General features: G+C 43.6%; 1 protein-coding gene across 1 annotated transcript in view; it reads right to left on the bottom strand.

Annotated features, from left to right (window-relative positions):
* Positions 1-4,111, bottom strand: part of UCK2 (uridine-cytidine kinase 2) — a 76,905-nt gene extending 72,794 nt beyond the window's left edge. The window contains exon 1 of the mRNA XM_052636745.1: positions 3,819-4,111. Coding sequence (XP_052492705.1) covers positions 3,819-3,917 — 99 coding nt within the window. The 5' untranslated portion in view covers positions 3,918-4,111. The remainder of the gene's footprint in view (positions 1-3,818) is intronic.
* Between the last annotated feature and the right edge of the window lie 18,404 nt (positions 4,112-22,515).

Consider the following 22,515-nt stretch of genomic DNA (forward strand, 5'->3'; position numbering starts at 1 on the left):
CTTCAACAAACATCCAGATTACTTTCTCAACCCACCACAATTTTAGATGAGTTTTTAGCAGTGATTTGTCATATCGGCCCAGTAAAGCTTACTCTAGAGTTCTAATTCATCTTCATTTGTAAAACAAACTTTTAAAATGTGATATATGGAGCAGCAATCACTATTTTTGCCTTCCACAACCAAAATAATTTAGGCTAAGATAAAATACTTGCAACTCAGGGCAGCCACAACACTTAGACAAATTAGAGCTCTCCAGAGAAGCTAAACAGGGAGTTGTTTTCTCTTATAAAGCAGGGGAGAGAGCAGTGAAGATCTATACTATGCGGCCAAGGTGCATTTCCATTTCCTTTTGGGTCAAGTACCTCTGAAACCATTCTGCAGCCATTTCCAAGTAGCCCCTTTCCAGGTTGAAGGTGTAAACTTGTGTTCTCCAGGCATGCCTTAGTCAAGTCTTCTTAAACAAGAACAATGACTAGGACATAGCAGTACCTATCTAGTTCTGGCTCCACCACTAAATATATGATCTGAATTCATTATTTTCCTCATCCATCAGTGATGAGATGAAGTGCTGGACTCCAGGACCTCTGAGGTTTCTTCTAGCTCTAAAAGATGCCCTTGGACCCTTTCAGTTCAGTTCAGTTCAGTCGCTCAGTCATGTCCGACCCCATGAATCACAGCACACCAGGCCTCCTTGTCCATCACCATCTCTCGGAGTTCACTCAAACTCACATCCATCGAGTTGGTGATGCCATCCAGCCATCTCATCCTCTATCGTCCCCTTCTCCTCCTGCCCCCAATCCCTCCCAGCATCAGAGTCTTTTCCAATGAGTCAACTCTTCACATGAGGTGGCCAAAGTACTAGAGTTTCAGCTTTAGCATCATTCCTTCCAAAGAACACCCAGGGCTGATCTCCTTCAGAATGGACTGGTTGGATCTCCTTGCAGTCCAAGGGACTCTCAAGAGTCTTCTCCAACACCACAGTTCAAAAGCATCAATTCTTCGGCGCTCAGCCTTCTTCACAGTCCAACTCTCACATCCATACATGACCACTGGAAAAACCATAGCCTTGACTAGATAGACCTTTGTTGGCAAAGTAACGTCTCTGCTTTTCAATATGCTATCCAGGTTGGACCCTTTGCCTTCTCCCAAATTCCTTTAACAAGCCCAGAGCAAACACCCAGGAAGTAGAGTATCAACCTGGCTTCCAGAGCCTCCTGTACTAAAATGTTCAGGCTTGAGACTCCCAAACGAGGTCCAATCTGTTGATAGGGACCATCCTTTAAACAAAAACAAACCCCCCACCCCCGGCAAAAACAAAAATTCAAACTCCTTGGAAGAAAGATGCTAAAGACTGGATTATAGAATCACGACATAACTGCCGCAAACTGACTACAACACAAAATTTTCAAAGTCCAGTGCTCCTTGGGACTTTTTTAGTAACAAAAAAATTATAAAATAACTCTAAGCAATGACAAACTACTTGTGATTGCCCAAAAGGTACAACATGCTTTAAAAACTGCATGAGGGACTTTCCTGGCAGTCCGATGGTTAAGATTCCACATGCTGCCAATGCAGGGAGTGCATGCTTGATCTCTACTGAGGGAACTAAAAGCCCACATGCCACTTGACACAGCCAAAGATTTAAAACTGTGTGAAAACAGACCCTTTTTGGGGAGTATCTTCTTCCTTGATTAGAAACAGGGACAAAAGAGAGCTCACTTAAGAGCTCTATTACTAGCTCCTACCTGACACCTTACCAAAACAGCACTTACATGTATACTGATATCAACTGAGAACAGGTGATCATTCAGGAACACAAAAATAAGAAGGGAGTTATTTCATCTTTCAGGATCTCAATTTCTACCTCTGTAGTAACTATTTAGTTGATTACCAAGGTCATTTTGTTTCTAAATGCTACACTCATATGTCAGTTTGTCTCCCTACCCCTAGGAGGGCTGGATCTCAGGTCAATATTGGAGTCCAACTATACCCCACGTCGGCTTCCCTGATGGCTCAGACGGTAAAGAATCTGCCTTCAATGCAGGAGACCCAGGTTCGATCCCTGGGTTGGAAAAATCCCTGGAGAAGGGAATGCCAACCCACTCCAGTATTCTTGCCTGGAGAGTTCCATGGACAGAGGAGCCTGGCGGCCTCCAATCCACGGAGTCGCAAAGAGTCGGACACTACTGAGCGACTAACACACGCACACGCGCGCGCACACACACACACACGCCTGGTATTGTGGTAGGAGCGCTACAGTCCATGGAGTCACAACACGACTGAGCGACACGCACACACACGCCAGGTATTGTGCTAGGAGCGCTGGGAATACAGCCATCAACAACAAAAAAGGGGCCGCGCGACACGAATACGCTCGGGGGGTGGGGGGTGGGGTGCTGGTTCTAATGTAACAGTTAAACTTCCTAAAAGAACTGGCATCCTGGTTTGGCTTTGGCTTAACATGGAAAAAATTTCAAAATTAAAAAAGGCATTCAACCAGGGGCAAATTCAACATAAACTTCTGGGCCCTAAAGCAGGCAGATTTCCTAACCCTGGGAGCCACGGACGAGATTAACTAATCAATAAAGAAGTTCCACAGCGCCAGCTGCCGCTTCTGGGCCCCACGCGCCGAACTAGTCCAGACCTGGAGGGAAACGTGTAAAACCAAAATGGAGGAGGGGCTCCGGCAGAGTCAGATCCGGAGCGAAAACCTCGTGGCTCTCCTCTCATGGCGCCAACCAGCCTTCCTGCTCCGCTCTCCCCAACCCTAGGAGGCATCATCTCGCCTCGCCAGACGCAGCGCTCAGCACCCATGTCTCGCAGGCTCCCCTTGAGCCCGTGCGCAGAATCAACTTGGAGATTGTTAAAACAGTAGGGGAAACAAGTAGCCACCTTAAAGGAAGGGGAGCAAAGAAAGAAACATCTGTGAGGACTCCGCCCTTCCCCACCTGCAGAAAAAGCCGGGGCTAAAGCTAGGAAAGCATATCCCTAGCTTTGCTGATCAAACAATAAAGCAGGCTGCTAAAGGGGTCAGACACCTAGAGGATGACCACTTTCCGCGGATCCAAGACGCCTACGGCCCCAGACATCTAAGAGCCCGGGGCCAGTACAACTTTCTCATTGAAGCTGACCGCGTTTCCTCTTAAAACCAGAGAGGGAGAGAGAGAAAAGCCCTGGGTATGATCATTACATTGATGTCACCTCGCTTATTTTGGCTCTTATTTGGATTTTCCCCGGAAACCCCTGCAATCCCCGGCCCCAGCATCCAGTCCAAGCGGGGCTCCTCTTCTTCCTCTGGACGCTGCCTCGTGCTTTCTCGCAGCCGTCCGGGTAGGGCTGCGCGGCTCGCTCCGCCCTTGGCACCGGGGCTGCGCCGCTGGGCGAGCGCATCAACGCCAGGACAGGGGAAGACGGGTGTACCGCGGGGGTCGTAGAGGACCCTGCTTAAAGCCCTCTCCCCCACGTCGGACTTGCAAAACAATAAGCATCCGTTTTCCCTGCCCCTCCCCCACAGGACCCCGGCCACGAGTCACTGCCGCCCGGGGAGCGTGCCAGCCCTGCGATCGGTAGCCGGGGTACCTCTGGAACCTTGGTGGCCCGGCTCCCCGCCCGCCCGTCCCCCGCAGCGGCGCCCGTGGTCCGCGCAGGGAGGACTCGGCACTGGAGCGCTGCCAGGAGCGGAGGCGCGCGGGCCACGCGGTGGCTGCAGCAACTGACACGGCCCGCGGCCGCCGGCCACATGCGCCGCCGCGGGGCCGGGACCCGGGAGGGGAACAGTAGGGAGGGGGAGAGAGCGCGGCCCCGGGGCCCCGCTGTACCTTGCCGCTGGCCGTGCCCCCGCTGACGCCGATCAGGAAGGGCTCGCCGCCGTTGGGCTGCTGGTGGTTCTGCAGGGTCTGTTCGCTATCCCCGGCCATGGCTCGCGCGGCCCCTCCTCCCGCTGCCTGTGCGAACCGACGCACGCTCCCCGCCCGCGCCCGCGCCGGGCTCCCTCTGCTTCCCGCAGCCGCCACTGGGCGCTGCCCAGGCCGAGGCTGCCGCCGCTCCCAGCTCGGAGCCCGGTGCTGCCTTTCCCTAAGGAGCGCAGAGCCTTCCTCTGCCCGCTGCGGCCGTCCCGGTTTACATCCCAGGCAGAGGTCAGCGTGATGCTGCTGCTCCAATCCGGGCGGGCAGCGCACTGCTATTCGCCGAGGCGGCGGCGAGGCGTCTGGCCCCCGCCTCCGCCCCTCCCGGGCCCGGCCGCCACCGCCCGAGGTCTCTGGGAAAGGTGTGAGCCCGACCCTCCTCCCTACCCACCCGGTTAACCCTATCAACGACGACGGCCTGCCGAGGACCAAGGGAGAAGAATGGAGCCTTCTGCGTGTTTTAATTGGGTATGCCCCCACCTATTTCAAAAGGGATAAAAAGCTAAAAGGGCAGATCAAATAATAGAGGGGACGGATGCCTCAGGTTTGAGAAGCAAAGTCAGAACAAGCTTGGAAGAGTAAGATGAAACAAAGAGTTAATGTCATTTCTCCATTATCCAGACTAAAAACTTGTGTTCTGAAAATGAATTTTTTTTCCCCCTCCCGTTTGCCAAAATAATATTTCAGTCTCTGGCTTTAAATATTTCCTGTCTTGGAAATCTCCAAACACCATCCTCTAACTTAACAGGCGACTTTCCGTAGCCCTTCTTCCGAAAGAAAGGTAATTTGAGGGGGCTCTGAGGAACGCCCTCCCTCCCGACATCAACGCCCCTTCTAACCATAGTTTGAAATCCCAAACACGGAGGTTCCTGAGGAGTTAAGGCTGTGGAAACGTTAAAACTATGCATGTCGATTTGTTAATACCTTTAAGTGAAGTGGTTTAGGTGGACAGTTAGGCACTTGGTTACAAAAGACAGTAGCTGCTGGTGACCAAGAGTGGGGCCACCTCTGGAACCAGATTTCTGTATTCGCTGCAGTTCCCTGAGCAAGTCACTCAACCTCCCTTGCTCAATGTTCTCATCTGTAAAATGGGAATAATGGCAATTACAGGCTAGGATTATTGTATTAAAATGAACTTTCATATTTACAGCATTTAACAGAGGGCGTGACACAGGTTCAAGCCTTTCTATAAAGGCGCTGTGAGAAAAGGCCCCGAAAGGGCTGAAACTGGAGAAGCAGCCTTGCTGAAGCACAGGAAAGAGAGGGAGGACCAGACTAGCCACTTCCAACCTCTGCTCCCGTGAGCGCGGGGCTGCCAGCCCTGAGCTCCGGCCCTGCCCTCTAAAGGAGAACTCAAGACTGTTGCATTCGCTTTCAAAACGTAGGAAACTGTCTTAAATTCAGAATCACTTTGAAAAAATTACTGAAGAAAACGAAGAGTATTCGGAAAAAACAGATATTCTTTTCATTTTTTAAATATTTAAGGTTACCATCCCCAACCAAACTCCACAGAAGCTCAGACAAGAAACTAAGCTGGGGAGAGGCGCTTCTTGGAATCCAGAGGCAGGCATTTGGGAGAGGTTAGCAAGAAGGCTGATCAGATTGCTGAGGGGTGTGTAGTTAAGTGCTGCTTCTCCTACAAGTTCTTCCCTCAGTGAAAAGATAACGATCTTTTAGGATTATGGCAGAGCTTGTCAGAGCCGAGAAAGGCCAACTGGAATTTGGAACTTGATGGACTCATAGCTAAGGGGATATTAGGTAATTGAGAGGAAGAAGAATAATAAAACAATGCCACATTTTCCATGAACTTTTCCCAAATTCCCATCTTCTTTATCATTCCAATAACTTTTTTCTACAACATTGTAATCATAAAAATTTTCAAACTTAAAGTGGAAAGATTTTACAGTAAAGACTGATATAGCCACCACCTAGATTCTCCTGTTAACATTGTATTATACTTGCTTTATCACATCTATACATTGTACCTTTTGTTTCCCTTTCTTAAAGTGACTTACTGCAAACTGGTTTACCCATTTCTTGCTTTGTGTTTGTTTTCTATCCCTAGCACCTAAAACAGTTTCTGACACACAGCCTTAGGGAGTAAAGAGACACCATATCTCGTCTCTACATTCTTAAGGCCCACAGAACAGAATAACTGAGGGTAGGAGGCACTCACACAATACATGTTTGTTGAATATTGGATGAATGAATGAACAAATATGAAAGAGGTAAGAAAATGTGCTGTGCTGTGCTTAGTCGCTCGGTTGTGTCCGACTCTCTGTGACCCCATGGACTGCGGCCCGCCAGGCTCCTCTGTCCATGGGGATTCTCCAGGCAAGAACGCTGGAGTGGATTGCCATGCCCTCCTCCAGGGGATCTTCCCAACCCAGGGATCGAACCCAGGTCTCCCACATTGCAGGCAGATTCTTTACCAGCTGAGCTACCAGGGAAGCTCAAATACCAACAAGTAAATATCACTTCCACCATTTTGGAAGAAAATGTAGTTTTCCCTAGATTGCATTTATGTGGTTACTATTATTTCTCAGTGTTTTGTTTTCCTGTCATTCCAAGTAACTGTCTGCCTCTAATCCTAGTATGTGCATCTGTTAACTAGTGGAACTAACTCCTTAACTGAGCTAACTCATTACACTTATCTGCACCCTGTTTAATAATAATAATATTTGACATGAGTTAATATACATAAAAGTGCTCTGAAAAAAAAAAGCTATCTATAAAGCCCTAATCCAGCTGTTCTCTGCACTCCCTGTTTTCACTTTGCTATTTTCTTTTTTTCTGTTTGTCCCTAGGGCAGGCTTACCTACACAGAAGGAAGTTCCCCTGTCCATTTAAATTATTAAGAATATTCTCAGCACTGGTGACCTCAACAAGGACTGCTGCATCTCTGCTTTCTATAAAGCACGGTAGGCTGTCTGTGCTGTCCCCTGTGCTGTGTCATCCTCTCTTGGGAGCCTGGTCACCAAATCCCACAGCTTAGGATGTTCAAATCACGTTTGAGCCTCCTGCAGCAATTACACTGCAGATTCTGGATTAAGTGATTTCCAGATGCCCTCCTTCCCCTCCCACTAAGAAGAAAAAAAAAAAAATCAAATGTTTTCAGTAAAATCCAGAGCTAGAACAGATGCACAGGAATACATTTTCTTGGTATCTGTGAGAATCTTCTTATATGTACAGAGATTCAGTCTGATCAAGTTCTGGCCTAGTTAACATTTGGGAGTGAAATCAGCATGAATGTGCAACTACAGCTGTAGCCAAAGAAGAAGGAAAGGACTTGCTGCTGACAGCCTCGGCCTCGCTTCTACCCTTAAAGTAGCGACAGCTCTGAGCTAGACGGCAGCCTTACATCTCGCCTCCAGTTGACAAATGCTACCCCCAGGTGCTTCACACACCATAGCTAATTCTCTAATTGCTTGTCACATTTCCCAACCAGAAAAAAACGTTCTCACACTTCAGTATGTCTTCTGCAGCATGTTAGTTCCCCGTTATGCCTTTCCATTTACCTCCTCTCTTTCATTAATCAACAGTTACTTTGACAGGTCATAAGTACTGATCTGGGAAGATGACCATCTGATATGAAAGCTCCCTCAACATCTGGCTCTGTAATCTTCAGTTCAGTTCAGTCGCTCAGTTGTGTCCAGTTCTTTGCGACCCCATGGACTCCAGCACGCTAGGCTTCCCTGTCCATCACCAAATCCCAGAGCTTGCTCAAACTCATGGCCACCGAGTCAGTGATGCCGCCCAACCATCGTATTGTCTGTGATCTTAATCAGTCACATTCTCAGATAGATTCTGTTAGGCAGCAGGACAGAGCAGTCTTAGGGCAGCATCAGCAGCCTCTGAAGGCAGATCCATGGTCCCTACCCCAGAAGCAGTAAACCTGAAACTTCACGGGCCAGGCAATTTGTCTTTCATGAACGGTACACGATTCAAGTGCTTGCCAAAGTTTGAGCACTCCTGATTTAGTGGAAAGAAGACAGTGTGAGCTCTGGTTAGAAAAGCACGGTTTACATCCTTGCTTGTTACTTACTCATTTTATAACCTTCAGCAAGTTACTTTCTATACACCTCAGTTTCTTTACCTGTTAAATGGTACCTGGCTCATAGGATGGTTGTAAAAAATAATAAAAACATTATCAGTATACATATAACGGTTGTTAAGTCAGTATCATTTCTCTTTCCCTCCTGTTTCTGTCACAAGTCTAACTATTGCAAGAGTCACACCATTAGAAATTAGGAGTTCCAAAGGTAAGGACTTCTAATCCCTGTGGACACTTTAAACTAAAATGAAAAAGATAACGTCCAAAATAGGGAACCCCACATGTAGTGCTTGCCTGCAGTTGGAGAAGTTGCGGATAAAGGGAGACTGGCGGCTAGTGGGTCTGGGATCTCTTTTCAGAGTAAAGGGAATGCTCTGAAATTGTCTGGTGGTTGTGCAACTTTTGCTTAAGAACCTTTTAATCATATAAGTTAGTGAATTATATGGTATGTAAGTTGTATCTCAGTAGAGAGCAGTTTCAAAAAATAGGTCTCAACCTGCAGGGGAAAGAGGTTTTTCAGAATTGGTAACAGAAATGACATAGGCACAGGGGAAAAAAAAGACAATGATAGGGGATTTTGTAACCTATAAAACAGTGCCCAAATGCAAATCATTAATTTTTTTATATTCAGTATACTGATTTTTCCACATATGCCCTTCCCCTTCCTCAGAAAGATGATAGTCATACAAGGGCCCTTAAACTTTAGTTGGCCCAACTTCAGAAATCCCACATGCCCCCAGAATTCTTCCCAGACTTTGAGAAAGTTAACATACAGATTTTAGTCCTATAGCGATTTATTTTCTCTCCCTACCTCATAACATGATTTGTTAGTGTGATTCTATGAAAATGAAGTTAGGAGTTCAGTTGTCTTGCCCAGCAAGCTTCCAGCATCCTTGTTTTGTTCACACTCTGTGTTCTAAGCCATTTACCTTTATTCTGTTCCCAGTTCTTATCCCAGACCTGTATCTGACCCTGTGCTTCTTTTCCTATCACCAGACTACCACCTTGTCCATCTCACTTTTCTGCAGTGACTTCCTTCACCTTCCTCAGTTAGCTCCAAGGTCACTTTCTCTGTAAATAATCTACTTCTACCCCTCCCCCTTCACCCTAGGGCTGATGCTTTGTTCATTACACCATAATGGACATTATGGCTGGTGATGTACAGTGCTGGGACTAGGGTGACACAAGGGTGTCAAAACGTAAGGAGGCTCTGACTCTCCGATGGAGCAAGTGCTTAGAGTAGCTGTGCTGTGCTTAGTTGGTCAGTCGTGTCCAACTCTTTGCAGCCCCATGGACTGCAGCCCACCAGGCTCCTCTGTCCATGGGGATTCTCCAGGCAAGAATACTGGAGTGGGTTGCCATGCCTTCCTCCAGGAGACCTTCCCGACCCAAGGATCAAACCCAGGTCTCCTGCATTGCGGGCAGATTCTTTCCTGTCTTGAGCCACCAGGGAAGCTAGTGTAGGGTGGGCCTTAAAAAGGAGTCTTCCATATGTGTTTGTTCTAAATGTTTTCTTTGTCTCTCTCCAGTCCCAGCCCTAATAATTGTCAACAGGAGAAGCAGAAGATGGTACAGCTGATGGCATCAACCTCAGAGGAATAGCTACATTTAGTTTGGTGGCTTGTCTTTTATTTAGACTGATGGCCAAGGATGGCAGGTCTGACTGTCCTGGAGGTGATGCTGAGGTGCCAATTTGTGTTGGAGGCTAAATGAGATTGCAGATTTAGCAGATTACTTTTTGCTTGGGGTTCAAATGGTATGTTGCTGAAAAGTTACTTCGGTATCTCAAAGCAAACTCTCCTCAGATCATTAGGAGAGAAAATTAATTCAACTCTGCTTCATAATGAAATTACAGCTGTTCCTTGTGGCAGAGAGGCCTAAAGGTTTGAGTGGTAGAACCTAGTGTTTCAGAAATATTTTCAGTCAGAGACTGAGAAAACTAAAAAAAGCAACAGATTCCCCAGGAACACACACACACACAAGTAGAATTTTGGGTGTGTAATTTACTTAGGTCTGACACAGCCTGCTGGCCAGGGGAGGTGGTGGGGGTGAGGGCAGCTTCAGAGAAGAGCACCCACTGCCAGCACAGTGGAAGTGTTAGCTCTCTTTAAGGAATATGGGTCACCTCTGCCAGCACAGAGGCCCCAGGGGCATGGTGGTTTGCAAAGACAGTATCCTCAAAGGCACCCATCCAGATGTCCCCACCCATATCTTAGGATCTTAGGTTTTTACCACCAAGACCCTGACATCTTGCTACCAGTCCTGCCTTGGCTGACCAATACAAGCTCAGTTTTGAGCGCTAAGCCTATAACAATTAGGTATTGAGCCGGCTGAAATGACACGCACTATCCCAACTCGCTGGCGGTAGGGACATTAGCTGGGGCTCTCGGTCAGTTATGTTGCTTGCAGGCTGAGTTCTTTGAGGTGCCTCTCGTGGTCACCATATATGGAGAGCAAAGTCTTAAAATCTCTGATTAAAATTGTTGAATTATCAATTTTCCCTTTCAGTTATGTCACTTTTTGCTGCATGTATTCTAGGACTCCCTTGTTAACTATGTGTACATTTATGAGGGGTCATATCCATTATGAAATGTCCCTGCTTATCTCTCAGAATATTCTATGTCCTAAGGCCAATTCTGTCTGACATTAATAAGCCACTCCACCTCTCTTATGATTACTGATTGCATGGTATATCGGTTTCCATCTTTTAACTTATTTCTATCTGTGAAGCTAACGTGTATGTCTTAGGAACTGTATATACTTGGATCTTGCTTTTTTATGTAGCCAGACAGTCTGTAGTAGATCTAACAGTATAGTATAATAAGTCTGCTAGTCTCCTCTCAGTTTTTGCTTATCTGATAATATCTTTATTTCAATTTCCTTTTCAAAGAATGGTTTTATTGGATATAGAATTCTTGGTTAAGAGCATGGTACTTTTTCCCCAGCCCTTTTAATATGTCATTCTGTTGTCTTTCTGGACTTCATTATTTCTAGTGAGAAGTTAGCTATTGTTGTCCCCCTATAATGATGAGTCATTTTCTCTTGCTGCTTTCAAGATTTTTCTCTTTGCCTTTGGTTTTCAGAAAATGTCGAGGTGTGGTTCTCTTTTATCCTGTTGAAATTTCATTGAGTTTTAGGATTTGTAAGTTAAGGTTTTTCATTAAATTTTGGATGTTTTTTGGCCAGTTTCTTGAAATATGTTTTCTACTCCTTTCTCCCTCCCCATTTTGGGACTCCCATTAAAGTTGGAACACTTGACTCCAAGGTTTCTAAGACTCTTTAATTTTCTTCAATCCTTTTTTCTCTGTCCTTAGGTGTGGACAATTTCTATTAGTCTGTCTTCAATTCACCGATTATTTCTCCTGTCATCTCCCATCTGCTGTTGAAACCATGTAATCAATTTTTCATTTGAGTTACTATACTTTTCAAATCTAGGATTTCCATTTGGTTCTTTGTAATACTATTTTCCTATTGAGATTTGCTTTGTGTTGATTCATTGTTAGCATTTCTAAAGTTCAGTTCAGTTCAGTTCAGTTCAGTCGCTCAGTCGTGTCCAACTCTTTGCGACCCCATGAATCGCAGCACGCCAGGCCTCCCTGTCCATCACCAACTCCCGGAGTTCACTCAGATTCACGTCCATCGAGTCAGCCATGCCATCCAGCCATCTCATCCTCTGTTGTCCCCGTCTCCTCCTGCCTCCAATCCCTCCCAGCATCAGAGTCTTTTCCAATGAGTCAACTCTTCACATGAGGTGGCCAGAGTACTGGAGTTTCAGCTTTAGCATCATTCCCTCCAAAGAAATCCCAGGGCTGATCTCCTTCAGAATGGACTGGTTGGATCTCCTTGCAGTCCAAGGGACTCTCAAGAGTCTTCTCCAACACCACAGTTCAAAAGCATCAATTCTTCGGCGCTCAGCCTTCTTCATAGTCCAACTCTCACATCCATACGTGACCACAGGAAAAACCATAGCCTTGACTAGACGGAACTTAGTCGGCAAAGTAATGTCTCTGCTTTTGAATATACTATCTAAGTTGGTCATAACTTTTCTCCCAAGGAGTAAGCGTCTTTTAATTTCATGGCTGCAGTCACCATCTGCAGTGATTTTGGAGCCCCAAAAAATAAAGTCTGACACTGTTTCCACTGTTTCCCTGTCTATTTCCCATGAAGTGATGGGACCGGATGCCATGATCTTCATTTTCTGAATGTAGAGCTTTAAGCCAACTTTTTCACTCTCCTCTTTCACTTTCATCAAGAGGCTTTTTAGCTCCTCTTCACTTTCTGCCATAAGGGTGGTGTCATCTGCATATCTGAGGTCATTGATATTTCTCCCAGCAATCTTGATTCCAGCTTGTGTTTCTTCCAGTCCAGCATTTCTCATGATGTAATCTGCAGAGAAGTTAAATAAGCAGGGTGACAATATATAGCCTTGACGTACTCCTTTTCCTATTTGGAACCAGTCTGGTGTTCCATGTCCAGTTCTAACTGTTGCTTCCTGACCTGCATACAGATTTCTCAAGAGGCAGGTCAGGTGGTGTGGTATTCCCATCTCTTTCAGAATTTTCCACAGTTTATTGTGATCCACACAGTCAAAGGCTTTGGCAGTTATTTGAACATATTTATAGTGGCTGCCTTGGAGTGTTTCCCTGCTAAAAGTAAAAGCTGGGTCTGTTCCTAGTTTCTTCTCCTTTTTGTTTTTTTGTTTGTTTTTCTTGTATATGGGTATAACTTTCCTAGGTTTTTTTGCATGTCTAGTAATTTTTGATTTAAAAAAACTGGAAATTTTAGATAATATTTTAGCTACTCTGAGTTCCATTTTATATTTTTGATGGTTATTGGGTTTTTCATATTTTGTTTAATAAGATGCTTAAAGTGCAGACTCTGTTTTCCTGATGTACAGCCTCCAGTCTCTGCTGTCATATTGATTTTTAATTAATTGGTTTTTTTACTTTTGGCCTAACTCCGTGGCATGTGAGATCTTAGTTCCCCGACCAGGGACCGAACCCACACTTCATGCACTGGAAGACATAGTCTTAACCACTGTGCTGCTGGGAAAGTCCCTCTGCTGTTTTATTTTTGTTTGTTAGTTTGCTGTGTTTGCTTAGCCTGGCTCCCTAGTGATTTCCTCTGTGACTAATTGCTTAGTGGTCAGTCAATGCTTTGGGCAGAGGTTGTACTCAAATACCTTGAGCCAGTTAGGCTTTCACCCTCTGCTGATTGATATGTGTGGATTAGGGAATGCATTCAAAGCTTCAGCCTGTACTCAAGTCTCCCTCATCTTTTAGTTTTTGCTGGATCCTCCAAGGTCTGTTGGATCTCCTTTATACATGTGTAGTGTCCCAGTCAGCCAAGGAGGTGAGCAACTTATCTCAGCTCTTCTATGCCTGCTTCAATTCCAGGATCACCCTGTTAAATTTCTGGCTGCTTCACCACTTGCTCTGAACCTGAACCTTATCTTCCAGCTGGCAGGGATGCTTGAAGCATTTTCCCTTGTGTCCAACTAAAGTGAAAGTGAAGTCGCTCAGTCACGTCCGACTCTTTGCGACCCCATGGACTGTAGCCTACCAGGCTCCTCTGTCCGTGGGATTTTCCAGGCAAGAGTACTGGAGAGGGTTGCCATTTCCTTCTCCAGGGGATCTTCCCGACCCAAGGGTCAAACCCAGGTATCCCGCATAGCAGGCAGATGTTTTACTTTCTGAGCCACCAGGGAAGCCCTGACTAAGTCCAGCTAAGTCCACTACTTGTTACTGGAGAGATTGTAGGACTATGGTCCCTACACTGAATAGGGTCTGACTCCTCTTGCTGATATGAGATTCTCTTGCAAAACTGAAAACTGTCCAGTGAAATAAAACATAGCAAGATAAAATTCCAGGCTCTGAAACTTTATTCAGGGAATTCTACCAAACATTCAAAGCAGAGTTAATACCAAGATTTCACAAACTACCAGAGAGGAAAAAAAAAAGATGGAACATTTAACAACTCATTTTATGAGACCAGCAAGAAATTTAACACCAAAACCTGACAACACAGGACAAGAATGGAAAATTAAAGGGTTTTCGTATAAGCATATTCTCTCCTATAAGTGTAGTAAGTAAAAATCCTACATATAAATCACAGTTTTAAACATGCATGTTCCTAAGTTGCTTCAGTTGTGTCTGACTCTGTGAGACCCTGTGGACTGTAGCCCTCCAGGCTCCTCCGTCCATGAGATTCTGCAGGCAAGAATACTGGAGTGGGTCACCAGGCCCTCCTCCAGGGGATCTTCCTGACCCAGGGATCGAACCTTGTGTCTCTTAATGTCTCCTGCATTGGCAGCCACTAACGCTACCTGGGAAGCCCAATTTTAAATATATCAACACATAGTCTATCACAAACAAGTTTATTTTTTAAATGTAAGGCTAGTTTAATATTGGAAAGATCTATACCTTCAATGTTCTAGATTTGGCTCAAAAACGATGTGCAGAGAGCAGTGTATATTTAGATATGGATAAATCCTGCAATAAGAAGAGGTAGTGTCCTTCGTTACCTATCTCTATGAAATGAACTCTTCCTTTAATATCCTGCAGCAGTATTTCCCCAAATATTTGCCTTGGAACAGTGGTTTTGGGAGGAAAAGAGTTATTGGAAACCAGTAAGTTTGGAAAACCCTGTGTGCTATCCTCTGTTCCCACTTAAACGAGGCGGGAGTGACGGCATATTAGCATATTAAACACCCTGAGAAATACTGCAATAAACAAACTTACTTATGTTTGTTGAAGCCAGTGCTTTACCAAAGTGCAGAATCCTTTTCTTGGTATGCCTATTACTAAAAGGCAGAGCCAATATTTTGTGGAGCTCAAAGTGCTAGTAACCAAGAGTCCATACAGCAAATTATCTCTTATAAAGAACAGTATTTTGCTAGCTTGAAAGAGGCCCTAAGAGACCTATTTACACTGAGAAAGATATTTACTTCAGCTATTAGATATCACATATTTAATGTTGTTATTAGTATTCATTATAATTGTTTTCTAGCTTAGGTTATAGGTATTTAGTGTATAAAAATCAAACAATGAAGAAAATTTTTATATAGAATATTAAAGTTCTCTAATTCCCTCCCTTAGAGATAATTGTTATTATCAGTTTAATGTTATTAGTTTTTAATATTCACATTTTTTGCAAAGCTTTTTTTAGAATAATTGCTCACTAGCAGAAGAGTTCATCAGTTTCTGCTAATGAAAAATAGACATATCAATACCTCTACAAATAAATATGAAAATATCAGTTTTAAAAATATGTACAAAGGAGTTCTCTGGTGGTCCAGTGGTTAAGACTCTGCCTTGAGATGTGGGGAACGCAGGTTTGATCCCTGATCTAAGAACTAAAATCCCACATGTTGCAGAGCAACTAAGCCTGGACACCACAACTGTGGGAGCCCACGCTCCACAAGGAAAGATCCCGCATGATGCAGCCAAGATCCCACATGCCACAGCTGAGACCTGATGCAGCCAAATGCATATATATACACAAAATATGCACAAAAGAGGAACACTAAAAGTACAGGGACTTTCCTTGTGATCCAGCAGCTAAGACTCCACACTCCCAATGCATGGGGCCCAGGTTCTATTCCTGGTTGGGGAACGAGATCCCACATGCCAAAATGAAAATTGAAGATCCTGCATGCCACAACTAAGACCCAGTACAGCCAAATAAATAAAAATAAATATTTTAAAATGTTAAAGGTAAAAGGAAAGATAAAAGAAGGAAAAAACCCTCAGGAAAGGAAAGCTGAACACTATGACATCGGATTAACTTTAAGGAAGAAATGGAACACACCAAAGATGGGAAACAAACTGGGATAATTTATTTATTTTTGGATACACAAAACACTTTTTTGAATGTTTCGACAGTTTCATAACAAACAGTTTTCACTATGGCTATTATAAATCAAGGCATACTTACACAGGAAAGTATTCACAGGCATAAAATTAGTTTATGCAGGCAAGAGAAAATGGATAAAAGACATCAGTAGTTGACAGTTATGACTGATGGAGAGAAGGTGTCGCTCATTCACAATAATCCAGGATTTGGAATGAAATGAAGGTCAACAGAGGAAGAACTCCAAGTCAGTGTCGGCCTGTTGGCAGCTGGAGCATCACTGTTGCCAAGGGAGACAACTAGGCACTCACTGTCCCTTCTCCACTGGTGACGTTTCCAGGGATCAGGCGGGAGTCGAAATGACAAGAGAAAGGGCTTTGTAAATAAGGCCACAGAAATTATCATACTGCTCAGTCTTTTGGATCATCCAATTCATCGCCATATCTGACAGTGGCATCCAGGCCTGTTTTGTGGAAGGGTCTCATTTTCTTCTGTGCTGCAACTTCAGAAGTTTCAGGTCCAGTCCCCACATTTATTTTCCTTTGACATCTCAGGTTGAAATGTCAGAACGTTTATTTCCTATTCCTCCAGCTGTCAGATTAGTTTCATGTTCCCCTGCGGTTCTCCTCTAGCTTTCGCGTACCTTTCCTCCGGTGTGGCCACAGAACTATGTACAGTATTCTGGAGGTGACCTCTTCTGTTTCTTTTACGAGGCCCTTCCTAATGGCCTCACATTGGTGTTGCTCTCTGTGGCCAAAGAACCATGCTACTCTGGACTAGCATGTTCAAAGAACAAAAGCATTGCCTCTGACACCCCGCTAGCTTGCTTGCCTTGCTTTAGGTGGAAAAGAGATCTAGGCAAACAAATCAGGGGACCTGGCACATAGACTGGTATTATCAGTAATGAGCTATGTCACCTTGTAAGTTATTTAAATTTTATTGGTTATCATTTATTCACATATTAAATGAAAGGATTGGCTTTTAGATGCTCTTTAGTTCCCTCCCAGCACTGAATTTATATAATTATGATATGTAGCTTGAGCTTCCCTGGTGGCTCAGACGGTAAAGCGTCTGCCTGCAGTGCGGGAGACCCAGGTTTGATCCCTGGGTTGGGAAGATCCCCTGGAGAAGGAAATGGCAACCCGCTCCAGTACTCTTGCCTGGAAAATTCCATGGACTGAGGAGCCTGGTGGGCTACAGTTCATGGGCTCGCAAAGAGTCAGACACAGTTGAGCAAGCTTATCATTATTCTCTACATTGTTATACTTCATAGGAATTTTTAGTAGTATATTTGTATTTTGGCATTTCATTTACTGCAGTTGGCTAGTGTCAACTACAAATGTAAATATATCACCTTAAAACCTCAAATCTTAATGTAACATATAATTCTGCATCAGTGTGTAAGGAACCATATCCAGAGTGCATTTCAAAACCCCCACCCTTTATTTTCTTGTTCTAAATCACAATTCTAACGGCCATCATCAAAAAAATCTACAAACAATAAATTCTGGAGAGTGTGTGGAAAAGACTTACACTGTTTGTGGGAATGTAAATTGGTTCAGCCACTACGGAGAACAGTATGGTGGTTCCTTAAAAAAACGAAAATAAGCTGTCATATAATGCACTCCTAGGCATATATCTGGAGAAAACCATAATTCAAAAAGATATATGCACCCCAGTATTCACTGCAGCACTATTTCCAATAGCCAGGACACGGAAGCAACCTAAATGTCCATCAATAGTGGAATGGATACAAAAGATGTAATACACATATACAATGGAATATTACTCAGTCATAAAAAGGGGAATGAAATTGGGTCATTTGCAGAGGTGGCAGATGGATCCAGAGAGTGTCATACAGAGTGAAGTAAGCCAGATAAAGACAACTATCATCTGATACTGCTTATCTGTGGAATCTAAAAAAATTGATGGTTATGGTGGGGAGGAGGGAAGCAAAGAGATAAACTGAGAGATCAGGACTGACATATACACTTTCAGTTCAGTCACTCAGTCGTGTCCAACTCTGCAACCCCATAGACTGCGGCACGCCAGGCTTCCCCGTCCATCACGATCTCCCAGAGCTTGCTCAAACTCATGTCCATCGAGTTGGTGATGCCATCCAACCATCTCATCCTCTGTTGTCCCCTTCTCCTCCTGCCTTCAATCTTTCCCAGTATCAGGGTCTTTTCCAACGAGTCAGTTCTGTGCCAAAGTATTGGAGCTTCGGCTTCAGCATCAGAACTAAAGAGCCTCTTTATGAAAGTGAAAGAGGAGAGTGAAAAAGTTAGCTTAAAATTCAATATTCAAAAAACTAAGATCACGGCATCCAGTCCCATCACTCCATAGCAAATAAATGGAGAAACAATGAAAACAGTAAGAGTCTTTATTTGGGGGGCCTCCAAAATCACTGCAGATGGTGATTGCAGCCATGAAATTAAAAGACACTCACTCCTTAGAAGAAAAGGTATGACCAACCTAGACAGCATATTAAAAAGAGAGATATTACTTTGCCAGCAAAGGTCTGTCTAGTCAAAGCTATGGGTTTTCCAGTAGTCATATATAGATGTGAGAGTTGGACTATAAAGAAAGCTGAGTGCCAAAGAATTGATGCCTTTGAACTGTGGTGTTGGAGAAGACTCTTGAAAGTCCCTTGGACTGCAAGGAGATCAAACCAGTCAGTCCTAAAGGAAATCAGTCCTGAATATTCACTGGAAGGACTGATGCTGAAGCTGAAGCTCCAATACTTTGGCCACCTGATGTGAAGAATGACTCATTGGAAAGGACTCTGATGCTGGGAAAGATTGAAGGTGGGAGGAGAAGGGGACAACAGAGGATGAGATGCTTGGATGGCCTCACCGACTCGATGTACATGAGTTTGAGCAAGCTCTGGGAGATCGTGATGGATAGGGAAGCCTGGCGTGCTGCAGTCCATGCAGTTGCAAAGAGTTGGACATGACTGAGCGACTGAACTGAATAACTGATTCAATCTGCTGTACACCTGAAACTAACCGCCCAATGTTGTAAATCAACTATACTCTAATAAAATGTTTTTTAAAAATCACAACTCCATTCATTTATACATTCTTTTTTTTTTAATGTTAAGTTCCTATAATTTGCCAGTAAGACAGATATTATTTCTGTTCTTATTGAGCTTATAATCTAAAGACTGGTACAGGTATTTGAATAAGCCATGACAAGAAAATGTGATCCTATGGAAAACACTAGGGAATATTTAGCAGAGACATCTAACCACGTCCCAAAGCAACCTCAGTTTTTTAAAATAACCTTTGACTTCACTATTTGAAACTTTGAACATTTAAACAAATTACATCTGCAGCTCTCATTTTTTTTTTTTTTAATTACAGACTTAGTTGCTCTGTGGCATGTGGGATCTTCCTGGATCAGGGATCAAACCCATGTCTCCTGCATTGGCAGGCAGGTTCTTAACCACTGAGCTACAAGGGAAGGCCCCAGTTCTCCTTTATTTAAGATAAGATAATTTAAGTAATAACATTAGAAATTCTCCTTTCCCTAAAAAAAAAAGTACATTCAGACACCTCCGTATCAATAACACCTGACAACCCAGGAGAATATTTTCCAAATGGCTTTAATAGTAGCTTATTTATTAGTTGATAAACAACCCTGCAATTTTTCTAAGTTTTTAAGTACTGTGCAAAAGTGGCCCGCCATAGGTGAAAAAAATCCAATATAATTTATCCATTGTGTACAGAAGTGTTTCAGCTGTATTCTACATGGGATGCCCCACAAATCAGTGTAATACATTTGTTACAAAGGAACATAATTGGCCAACACAGACAAGTCTTTTGTGTATTAAGACTGTAGAGCTTCACTGTTGTTATTGCTGAGTATTTTTAACATTAAGTGTAATAGTTTTGACTTTTATTATCTCTCCATTATAAAAGTAATATAGAATTATAGTCAAATTAGAAACTCTTCAGTGAGTATAAAGAAAGCAATCGCCCTTAAGGTCCCAGTCAGATATAACTCACGTTAACAGTTTAGTGTTTAACCTGCTAGCTGGCTTTCCCCTTTCTTGTCTTTACTTTCTAAAATGGACTTCAACTGTACAAATTTGAAATAGTCAAAACCCTTACTTTGTAACACATTCTCATCATTGACTCTCTTTATTATTTATCTAATAAGCTAGTAAATATTTGCCACTATATGCAAGACCTACAGTGAGCTGTGCTATGCTCAGTCGTGTCTGACTCTCTGCAATGTCATGGACGGTAGCCCGCCAGGCTCCTCTGCTCATGGGATTTCCCAGGTAAGAATACTGGAATGGGTTGCCATTTCCTTCTCCAGGGGATCTTCCTGACCCAGGGACTGAATCCGTGTCTCTGATGTCTCCTGCCCTGGCAGGCGGATTCTTTACCACTGCACCACCAGGGAAGCTCAAGATCTAGAACAGAGACAACCAATGACAAGTTATTGTCAATATTCTAGATGTTTTTCTATGCATTATATGTATGTAGAACTTTTTTTAAAGTGTTCCTTTCTAGCCAAGATCTCATCAGTCTAGTATCCACAATTAAGAGATTGAAGTGAGAAGCAAAGATTGTCTTAACACATATTTACCAATGAACTACTAGCATACCAATGAACAGATTATAAACTCTCAATGTAACCAATAAACATTTGTATCATTTGAAGTAATGAACAGTATTCCACTGCACAAATTTGTTACAATTTATTTAACAGTCTTTTTTTCACATTTAGATACTCTGTTTTTTAAATTAGGTAAGAATGTGAAAACATCCTTAAATATGCTTCTTGACTCATATCTTGGCCCATATCTTGACCCATCTATCTGATTATTTCCACTTGTTGGATCAAAGGGTATGCACATTTTCAGGGCCTTTGATACAACCTGCTAAATTGCTTTTAAAGTTTAAACTAATTTAGCTTCCAGTGATCTCACTAGGAAAGTAAGGCTCCAGATGCCAGAAAACCTCAGGCAGCTGGAAGTTGGTGGTATAAATACAATGATCAGACCTGAGGATGGGTAGGGCACTGACAAAGTATACTATGCTTTAGGAAGAAATCATATATGCAACATTTAATTAGAATATTCTAGCATATTTTTAGGTTATATATGCAAGAATACTGTAAAATCCATGATGGAAAAAAAGCAACATAAACAAAACTTTGTGTGGCCAGAGGTCTAGTTCAGTTCAGTCACTCACTTGTGTCCGACTCTCTGCGACCCCACCAATCACAGCACGCCAGGCCTCCCAGTCCATCACCAACTGCTGGAGTTCACTCAAACTCATGTCCATCAATTCAGTGATGCCATCCAGCCATCTCATCCTCTGTCGTCCCCTTCTCCTCCTGCCCCCAATCCCTCCCAGCATCAGGGTCTTTTCCAATGAGTCAACTCTTCACATGAGGTGGCCAAAGTACTGGAGTTTCAGCTTCAGCATCATTCTCTCCAATGAAATCCCAGGGCTGATCTCCTTCAGAATGGACTGGCTGGATCTCCTTGCAGTCCAAGGGACCCTCAAGAGTCTTCTCCAACACCACAGTTCAAACGCATCAATTCTTCGGCGCTCAGCTTTCTTCACAGTCCAACTCTCACATCCATACATGATCACTGAAAAAACCATAGCCTTGACTAGACAGACCTTTGTTGGCAAAGTAATGTCTCTGGTTTTTAACATGCTGCCTAGGCTGGTCATAACTTTTCTTCCAAGGAGTAAGCATCTTTTAATTTCATGGCTGCAGTCACCATCTGCAGTGATTTTGGAGCCCAAGAAAATAAAGTCTGACACTGTTTCTGCTGTTTCCCCATCTATCTGCCATGAAGTGATGGGACCAGATGCCATGATCTTAGTTTTCTGAATGTTGAGCTTTAAACCAACTTTTTCACTCTCAGTCAACACCAAAATCAGATTGATTATATTCTTTGCAGCCAAAGATGGAGAAGCTCTATACAGTCAGCAAAAACAATACCAGGAGCTGACTGTGGCTCAGATCATGAACTCCTTATTGCCAAATTCAGACTTAAATTGAAGAAAGTAGGGAAAACCACTAGACCATTCAGGTATGATCTAAATCAAATTCCTTATGATTATACAGTGGAAGTGAGAAATAGATTTAAGGGACTAGATCTGATAGAGTGCCTGATGAACTATGGACAGAGGTTCGTGACATTGTACAGGAGACAGGGATCAAGACCATCCCCATGGAAAAGAAATGCAAAAAGGCAAAAGGGCTGTCTGAGGAGGCCTTACAAATAGCTGTGAAAAGAAGAGAAGCGAAAAGCAGAGGACAAAAGGAAAGATATAAGCATCTGAAAGCAGAGTTCCAAAGAATAGCAAGGAGAGATAAGAAAACCTTCCTCAGAGATCAATGCAAAGAAATAGAGGAAAATAACAGAATGGGAAAGACTAGAGATCTCTTCAAGAAAATTAGAGATACCAAGGAAACATGTCATGCAAAGATGGGCTTGATAAAGGACAGAAATGATATGGACCTAACAGAAGGATATTAAGAAGAGGTGGCAAGAATACACAGAATAACTGTACCGAAAAGATCTTCACGACCCAGATAATCATGATGGTGTGATCACTCACCTAGAGCCAGATGTCCTGGAATGTGAAGTCAAGTGGGCCTTAGGAAGCATCACTACAAACAAAGCTAGTGGAGGTGATGGAATTCCAGTTGAACTATTTCAAATCCTGA

Source organism: Budorcas taxicolor, chromosome 3 (genome assembly GCF_023091745.1).
Source record: "Budorcas taxicolor isolate Tak-1 chromosome 3, Takin1.1, whole genome shotgun sequence".
Taxonomy (NCBI): Eukaryota; Metazoa; Chordata; class Mammalia; order Artiodactyla; family Bovidae; genus Budorcas; species Budorcas taxicolor.